The following is a 9,825-nucleotide window of genomic DNA, read 5'->3' on the forward strand; positions in this document are numbered from 1 at the left end:
ATTAAAGTAATATAAATCACAGGCATCCAGCAGACATTCCCAGGCCACATGCAGTCTTCCTAGCCCCAGTAGTTATTTAAGAATTTTAGGTAAACGCTAAAGAGATATATTTGCTAAGGATGGAGTTGCAGAAAAATAAAGAGAACCTGGGCCCTTGATTTCTTTGTAGAATTGCAATGCTAGTCTCAAGACTTCATTTTTACGCAGGATAGAATATCTATCTTGATTTTTAAAAAGATGGACAGACGGAGGATGGATGGATGGATGGATGGATGGATGGATGGATGGATGGATGGATGGATAGATAGATAGATAGATAGATAGATAGATAGATAGATAGATAGATATAGATAACTCAGTTTGCTTGCGAGTAGACCAGAAGGGCTTAACCACCTACCTGTCATTAGCACTCCATGACTGACTTCTCTCAAGTCTCACATAAACACACTCAGATCAATTGGCAGTTGTGTTTGACACAGCATATAATTATTGATAGAGTTTTGAGCTAATCCAGTTTAGTGCCCCGAAAACTGCTCCCTGAAACTGGAGTGCTTAGGAAGGATCATCGACAAAAGGAAGATAGGTATAAATCAACTTTTCAGTTGCACTTAACTGATATTTAAGGCACACCCAGAGTACCATTCCCATTCCTCAAACCCTGGGGTTCCTGCCCTTACCTGCACTGACTTGGAGTTCAGTCATTAAGTGGCTGGGTTTCTGATTATGTCCCCACCATCGAAGACCCAAAAATAATCCACTAATTATGGTGTGCTCACAAAAGACTGTTCCTAAAAATGGGGTCTAGGGAGGAATTGGAGTTAATTGATTCACCTTCATGTGGCTTTAGCCTCTTTTGCCAGTCTCAGATTGTGTTTTCTCAGGTCCTCCCCAGAAGAAGCTTGAAGGAAGAAGCTAGCATTGTGGTGAAGCAGGTCCACTGCTGATGATGCTTTCTTTGTACTGCAGTTTGACTTTGTGGAGCTGCTGGATGGAAGGAGGCTCCTGACCCAGGAGGCACGGAGCCTGGAGGGCCCCCAGCGCCAGTCTCGGGGAGCCGTCCCCCCATCTAGCCACGAGACTGGCTTCATCCAGTACTTGGATTCAGGCATCTGGCACCTGGCTTTTTACAATGATGGGAAGGAGTCTGAAGTGATTTCTTTTCTCACCACGGCCGTTGGTAAGAAACACACCCTCGGGTCTGTGGGATATTGTCTCTTTGCATGAAAAGATGCTTTGGGATGGTGGGGGCTAAAGCTGACACGGGAATGTGTCTAGCCCAGAAGTATAGGTGCCATCTGCAGTCTGGTCATCCTGACCAGGCTTGATGGACAAGAAATGGGAGTAAGATGTAGATAAATGAAGGAAGGGAATGACAGGAGGGACTGGAAGGCCATTCTGGGCTGGAACCTGAGCCAAGGACTGTTGCCTACTGCCTTTCGTGTGTTGTCTATGCCATGATGTGTGGACCAGAAGCTACATCATTTAAAGACCAAAGAGTGGAACTGACAACAAGACACAAACCCTGGATGACCAGCCACATGAAGGCAATGTTTTTTTTATCACTTCTCCAACACCTTTATTTGTATTTTGTAGTCTCCCTTGGTTCAACTTACTGATTTGTTATTTGGGTTTTTATGGTTTGTTTGTTTGTTTGTTTGTTTGTCTTGCTTTCAGAGCCAGGAACCCCTGGCAGATGAGAAAACAAGATAAAGGCTTGGAAAGAGAGTGCAAAGGGCTAGATGAGCAATGTAATGAGTCAGTTTGGGGTTTTGTTGATAATAGAGCTGTTCTGACCTCTGACAGAGAGCAAGCCCCAGGGTTTTAAATGAATGCTTAACCCCTTTGCCGCCCCTCACAGGGGACAAGGGCCACAGCTCTCAGTTCAGAGTGAGCCCCTTGACCACGCATCCTGGTCTAAGGGATTTCTCTTTACTCATACATTCCATAGAATTTGTCTCCTCCTCAGATGGTCACAGAATACTGTAGGACATAGTGTCAGTGGTTCAATACAGAAAACATTTTTTTCTGAGTTAGTCTGAGAAGCACTCTGACAAAGGCTGGAGATAAGATCTCCTATGGGAAAATAAAACTTATGGAAAGACAAAACGTTGCTAACCAGAACACTTGGAAATGGGGTTTCCATTTAATGAAAAGTCATATGTGCTTTAGAGTTCACCTCAAAACTGTCTCAGTCCTTGGCTGGGAGTCTTTCTGACATGGAAAATGAAGTTGAATAAAATCTTTTGAATCTGGTCCTTGGTTCCTAAAACTCTTGCAAGACCCTGTTTTTTGTTGTTGTTTGTTTGTTTGTTTGGGGGGGGGTTGTTGTTTGTTTTTTGTGTTCCTAAAAAGCAGTCATCATTTTTCAGCCATTTTCCTCTTGGTTGCATTCTTGCCCTTAGTGTTGAGGCAGAGAATACCTTCTCGTTAATTGTGGGACGTGGTTATAAGTTTCTGCTGCAACTGCAGTCTCTATATTCTACCGTCTTGGCAAAGTGATGGAGGTGGGGTCATCAGGCTGCATCAGCCCTGATGTAGGAAATATTACTTCATGCTGTTCGTGTTTGGGAAGTGTCTGTCCCACTAGAGGCTACCAGTGCAGGCCCATTCCCTCATTGGAGAGCCAGTGCTGGTCCTCACCATCAGGCTGTCCCATTGTGGGGTTTGCCATACTCCAGACCCTGTTTCTTTTTCTGGACGTGGTAGTTTCAGTTTAGAAACATGATTATCAGATTTGATAATCATGTTTCTAAACTTAGTGGTGCCTAAGTTACAGCTTCGTGGTCTCAACTGCCTGATTTCTCTTAGGCACAGTTCACTACGAAGCATAGGACATCCTGCTTGCTCAGAACTAATCAGAATTCTTTATTTGTAATGACTAAGCATAAATATGAAAAGATATTAATACAAACTCCCACAGAAAGTGACTTTTAATTAGGATGTGCAACTTAGAGAAATAAAACGTAGGTACAGTTAGGTGCCTTTGCCAACTCTTGGCTTGTCAGAGCTTGCTAATTTGCTTTGTCATAATTGAGGAGATGGTCTTGCTTTTCCCTCTGGTTCTTCTGTTCTCACCTAAATGATGAGACCTGTTTTCACCTCCCTTAACACTATAATATCTTTTAGAACAGATAGGCTATACTGTGCTTCTTAGATTTTTATGAACTTCCTGGTATCTTGTTAAAAGGCAGATTCTGCTTCAGCAAGCCTGAGTAGGTCCTCAGATTCTGCATTTCCACCCAGCACCTGGTGGCACCAGTGCTGCTCATCTGTGGACCATGTTACGAGTAGCAAGGGGATATAGTATCTTATAAGTGGTCTCAAATGCTGTACAAAGGAATCACTTGGGAAGCTAGTTTAACATTCAGATTCCTGGGCCTTTACCCCAAAGAATGATGATGCAGTAGGCCTTAGAGAGAGCCTAGGTGACCCCGATGGCCTGTCAACTAAGCTTTGAAAATAAATGCCTTATGAGCACTGCTTTCTATCCCCTACTTCCCTTACTGTCCCATGTTAGTTCTGCGACCATAGTTATGCACGTCGCCTCGCTGAGCCTCATTTTTCCTCTCTGGAAATTCCTATTTGTGAAGCAGTCCCCATTTGTGAAGATGAGAGAGAGCAAATAACAAGTGCCTGGCACAGGCTTTGGATGCTATAAACACTTAAATAAATGGAAGTTGTTAATATTCTCTCCCATCTCTGTCTCCTTCCAGCTTTCTCTTGCTGCCTTTCTGACTTGTCTGTCTGCCTTCAAGCTACAATGATTGTTTAATGAATACCTTTTTTTCTTTAATACAAAAACAGACCAATTCTGATGTTGCTCTTAATTCGTCTCTCCCCAAGAGACCCTGGCATTGAGTCTCTGCTGTCTGTGCTTGTTACCTGTGAGCTATGAGTTGTAATTTGTCTTGGCAGGTTAATTAAAAGTTTAGGTCTTGTTATAGTGAAGTCATTATGGTCCCAATATACAATTGTAGCTCTCGAGTTTACCTAACACAGAGATTGGAATATGACCCTCCCTTCGTTACATGTTGAAATGCAGACTAGAATTTAAGAAGATCTGAGATGTCAGAATCCAGAGTATTTACATCTGTTTGTAATTAAGTAATAGGAGAAATAATTGTATTTAATTTAGCAAATGACAAGATAGTATACCTTTTTGCTTTTCCCTCCATTTAATGCAATCCAGCTGATGATTTTAAATTAAATCAGTTTATCTTTTGCCTTGAAAAAAAATCTAAAAGCACTTTACAAACTGTATACACAAATATATACACAGAGACCTGATACTGACAGAGCTCCCTCTGAACCAGATGTATTTACACATACACACGCATATACATACACCACTAACACCAAGCAAGTTTTAGAATAAAACGTGGCAGCTCTTTTCAGAAAGAACAGTCTTTTCTTCACATGTGAAGAACCAGAATTTGAAGATAATGTTGTTTCTGGTCTTGGCTCCATTGAGGCTTAGCAGCCTTGTTGACCCCAAGTAGTGATGAGGTAGGATATATACCAGTAGCCAAAATATAATTTACCCTTGCAGTATACAAAGGCCTTTAAATACATTCTTTAGGTCTTCCAGTAATTCTGTGGTGTGATTATTCTTATTTGTATTATCACCCGCTATTGCAGATGAGGAAATTGAGGTCCAGGGATGGTAAAAGAAAAGCTAGGATTTGAATTTGTATCTGTACAACTCTAAAGCTTGCGATCTTCCTTCCTTTGCAGTCTGCCTCCTTCCCAAGAACGAGCCCCTTTTTCTTCTCTATTACACCTACGTCTGTTTTCTACCTATTCATTTATTCAACCCACATTTAGAGCACCCACTGCGTGTTGGGGACCATGCTCTGCTCTTTTCTGTATGTAATTTAATCCTCACAAGAACCTTAGACAATATATATTTTGATCTCAACTTTATAGATGAAGAAATTGAGGCTCAGAGAGTTTAACTGACTTGCCCAAAGTCAGAGTAATTAAGGGCAGAACTGACATGGAAAGTTGGTCTTCGAATTCCAAGCTCTCCCCGCTATGTCACAGTGTCTTACTATTTTCTACAACACTAGTAAATATTTTATTTCCATTTCTAATATATAGGATATAATTTCCCCCTTACTTACGTGCCTCCAACATAAGCATCTTACATCAATCCAGGAAGTTTTCTTGAGAAGTCATTAAAAAGACCATGAAAAAAACTCACAGAATCTAAAACTTTAAAAATATCATTATAGACATTGCTCACAACCTCACAACCTGACAAGTCAGCATTGCAGTGTTTTGGGTCTCCAGATAGCATCTTATCTTTTAATTTTGATTGATGCTGAAGCATAATGGGAAAAATCAGCCCTACACTGTGGCATTGTAAGCCAAGTTGGAAAATAACAGAGGTACCCCACAGTGGATTTAGAAACCCAGAGAAAAGAAATAAGAATCATTGTTAGAAAACACAAACTCTGGTAATTTTTATGAGAAACATGCTCTGGTCTTTCTGCTCTGAGGACATTGATGCTAATTAAAGAGAAGGGTCCTTTCGTTCATGCCCAGGCAGCCACTGTAAAACAACTCGTTCTGTGTCCAGAAACTAGAAGCAGATTTAGTCCTTCCCTTCCTCCTTCCTTTCTTTCTTTTTTTTTTAATCCAACAAATATTGACTTCCCACTCTTTCCCAAGTTGACGATACAGAGAAGTTATGACATAGTTTGGGGCAAAAGTAGCTTATGGTCTAGATTAAGGACAGGAAGCATTTATACAGTAAGTGCTTCCAAGGAAAGGAGAAAGAAGGGTCATTACAGTCACTGGTCAATGTGCCATGAGGGTGGGAGGACAGCAAGGACATGTCCAGCTAGATGGAACAGGGAGGGCTTTCTGGATAAAGTGATATTTGATAAGACCCTAAAAGATGAGTAGTATCTTCACATTTAAAGACGGAAGAGGGGGGCAGGGAATGTTGTTGAAGAGTTCATTCCAGGTAGCAGGAACAGCATGAACAAAAGGCAGGTAGGTAGGAAATTAATTGCTGGCTGTAAGGAGCCAGCAATTCTGTTTGACTAGAGCACAGGATGCCCCAAAAGGAGGGACGTGAGCCATCAGGGAGAGCATTGTATGTCACCCTAAGGAAATAGTTCATTCTGTAAGCTTTAAGCGAGGGAGTAAATTGATTAGAGCTGGATAGTTTATCTTATGGGGCCCAGAACAGGAGCCCATTAATTTATGTAACCAGAGGAGGTTACTGGGATTGAGCTTTGTGATTTCATGAAGGGGATAAAAGGAGGGACAGGGGGAACCAGGAAGGACAGAAGGGCTGGTTCAGTGGCACTAGTTAGTGGTGGTTTTATCTGCTGTCCCTGAAACCCATTCTTCTCTTTCCTACATGTGAATAGATACTTTCACATAAGCTTCTGTCTTCCAAAGATCATAAAAATTGAGTCCTTTATGATTTTCCGAAGACCACTGGACACTGCTATTTCTGTATGTCCCTTGCTCCAATTGGATAAGACTGCTGTTCATTAGCCTCTGAGTACTTTTGCAAGGATCTGGAGAGAAAAATCCCTGACGTTATATACCATAATTTGTGTCAAAACCTGCACTACTTCAAAGAGGAAACTAAGAAAAGCGATTGAGGAATGATTTTCAGTTTTTAATAAGCTCTCCTTTCATCATTCCCTACATCCCCTTCCTCCAAATTATAAGATATCATGCAGCAGTGAAGAATCAATGTCTCTTGGTAATCAATTAACCTTCAAACAAATGACATTGGCAGCACTTTGTGAAATTTCTGCGGGAAACACTCCTTTGGAAAGTGCCCTGTGAAGTCACCTCTCCCTGAGAGCAGTGATTTATTCAAAACAGTCTGGTATAAGTGGAATGAAATTGTAGGCTAAGGGAGAGCTCAAGTCAGCACATTGGAGACAGACCCTGGCCAAAAATCTGTTCAGTGGAGTAGAGCTAGGAATATCAGAGCACTACATCTGCAGACTGAAGGCTAGCCCCACCAGCAGCTGTCCCTGCCACTGAAAATGACAGGGAAGGCAGGGTTCCCACCACCCCTACCCAGCCCCTCCACTGCCCTGAGTTCTGTCTTAGACTGCCGAACCTTCTGAATTCTCTGGGACCTGACTTCAAGGGCAGCAAAGAAGAAAAGGTACCTCAAGGACACAGTAGGTACCAAGCATTAAAGCTTGTCTCTCTGTGGGATTAGGGAGAAAAACTTTTAGTGTACAAATAACAAGCTCCCTGGCATTTGAGTGGAGTTGTCACGTTCTCGTGCACACTCTTGGTCTAGGCTGTGTCCCTCTGGGGCCGGCACAGAAGTCCAGCAGTGGTATCAAGGACCAGGCTCGTTCCACCCTGTGCTCTGCCATCCTCAGCTCTGGCTCTTGTTGTCGTACTTGGCCCCTGTTGGTCCTAAGATGGTTGTCGCACCTTCAGAACTCATGTCTGCATATCAGGCAGGAGAAAGAGGAGAGGGGAAGGGAGCCAAATTGTTCCTAAAACACTGGGCTTACATTTCTTTGGCAGAACTGTGTCACTCGGACACTCAAAGCTATAAGAAAATTCGAGAAAGCAAATATTTTTAGCTTGCCCTAAACAAAAACTTCCTGAGTTCTCTCAGGAAGAAGAGAAGTGAATACGGGGTCACCAGTGTCTGTCACCGGCTTCCCTGAATCTGTTTGGTTCCACAAATACCACAGGGAGCCTCTTAATGTGTACCAGCCCTGGCCTGGGCACTTAGGTGCAGCCATGAAGCAGACATAGTGTTTGCCCTTGAGGTTCTCACGGGCTAATAAGTGAGGCTGAGAAAAAGGAGAAGATGCCCATATAACTGAGGAAGAAGGAAAAGGCTTGGTTCAGTCTCTTTTTGGCCCCCAAGGAACAAGGCCTTTTTAATTATACCTCAAAACCCCTTGCATGAGGCTTTAAGGGAGCAGACAGGAGGAGCAGGTCCAGAGGGGTTGCAGGCAGATCTAGACACTATGTCTGTCCATTTTCTCATTCCGCCAGTTATTTACTAATTGCCTTTTACATGCAGTGTCATAAAGCAGACATTAGTATCTGTGGTGTATAAAATAGCCATGCTTCATACTCTCAAGAAGTTTGTAGACATACTTGAGACATCTTGAGATAGATTCTTAAGTTTAAATAGTCATCCAAATATGTTTGTAAACTGTAATGGTAAATGGTAAATATTCATTGTAGTAAAAAGAGTATAGTCTAGAGAAACAAATAGGAGACCTAATATAGATTGCTGGAGTGAGGTAGGAATAGGAGTGGTTTAGATGAAGGTTTGGAGAAAGAATATACCAAGCAGAGAGACAAGCATGTGCAAAGGCCCTGAGACAGGCAAAAGCCGGGAGTGTTTGAGGAACTTTAAAATGGTCACATTGTGGGATATGGGGATCAAAGGACCAAATGGTATCAGGTAAGGCCAGAGAGGTACCAGGAACCAGACTGTATAGGCCTTTTACATGACATGTGATGAGTTTTTTCCTTTGTTTTTTAATTATCCTAAGGGTAATTGGAAGCTATGTGCAACATTGAGCTAGATTGACCTGACCTGATTTACTTATTTGAAAGTTTCTCCAACTGTAGGGACTGGGACAGCAGTTAGAAGGCTATGACAATAGTCTGTGCAGGGGCTCAGGCTGGCCTGAGACAGGCTGAAGGCTTAGAAATGGAGAGAAATGAACAGATTTGAGCCTTATACTGACCCTTGGACATTATTGGCAAACCCCAGGTGTTAAGATGGTGTATCTTAAGGGAAGAGATTAAAGCAGGGAGATAAAATGGTTGAGATGGTCAATTTTAGGGATGAGTGAAGACGTGCAGCTGACAAAGAAGATTGTGAAGGTCGGAGAGCTGGGAAGAGGGACCTGAAAGAATGCTGGTGGAAATTCAGTAGAAAGAGTCCAGATATTTTAGGACTCCTCCATTCCAGCATTTCGGCCATCTTCCTCTACCCATAGCGAGAGCTTCCATTTTACTGCTGGTTTGTGTTTTTGCCACTTTGGCATACATAATGACAGGAGCCTTTCACAAACCTTTTATTTATTTACATCGCTCTTTTAAAGATAAGAAAACCGAGCCTTAGAGAAGTCACATGAATTGTCCAGGGTCACATAACCACCAAGTGGCAGAGCCAGGATCGTAATTACAGCAGTCTGTTGACTGAGCACTGATTCTATGCCAGGCACTGTACTGGGTGCATTATCACTTAGTTCCAAACAACCTGGAAGTTACATTATGTATGTTTCCACATTATGGATAAAGAAACTGAGGCTCAGAGCTCTTATGTTATTTGCCAAGCTCTCATAAATAGGAAATAGCAGAGCTAGGTTAACAACCACAGCCCATACTCTTTCTCTTACATCTCAGTGACAAGCTTTCTAGTGTGCGATGCCATCCATGTGTGTCCTTATACACTCTTATAGTCAGAGAATCACCAATATAGAGATTATGACATTCACACCTCCTAGGCTCACAATGTGCAGCAATGTGCCTACCGGTAGCAGCTGCAGGGGACCCATCTGCCTTGTCCTAAAGAACCACCTGACCTATAGTGACTCCTGCTGAAGGAACCCCTATTCCCATCCCCATCCAGGTGGAGTTTCCAAGAGAAGATATTTTATCAGCGATGGTTTCATTTTTGCAGCTGATGATTAAATTTTTATTTTCCGATAGCTCTTTTCTCTCTCAGTTGATAAAGGCAGTTGCTCATCCCCGACTTGCCAGCTAGCAGATCAGCAACCTTAGGAGGATTCCCACATGGTGGTATCTTTTATCTTTCCTTTACAGTACCACTGATATGTGGGATGCGATTAAATA

The 9,825-nt window shown here is 42.4% G+C and overlaps 1 protein-coding gene across 1 annotated transcript in view; it reads left to right on the forward strand.

The window, feature by feature from the left end:
• The window catches only part of TENM4 (teneurin transmembrane protein 4), a 375,350-nt gene that overhangs the window by 191,952 nt on the left and 173,573 nt on the right, over positions 1 to 9,825 (forward strand). The window contains exon 7 of the mRNA XM_023535518.1: positions 967 to 1,177. Coding sequence (XP_023391286.1) covers positions 967 to 1,177 — 211 coding nt within the window. The remainder of the gene's footprint in view (positions 1 to 966; positions 1,178 to 9,825) is intronic.

Source organism: Pteropus vampyrus, unplaced genomic scaffold (assembly GCF_000151845.1).
Source record: "Pteropus vampyrus isolate Shadow unplaced genomic scaffold, Pvam_2.0 Scaffold141, whole genome shotgun sequence".
In the NCBI taxonomy this organism is placed as follows: domain Eukaryota; kingdom Metazoa; phylum Chordata; class Mammalia; order Chiroptera; family Pteropodidae; genus Pteropus; species Pteropus vampyrus.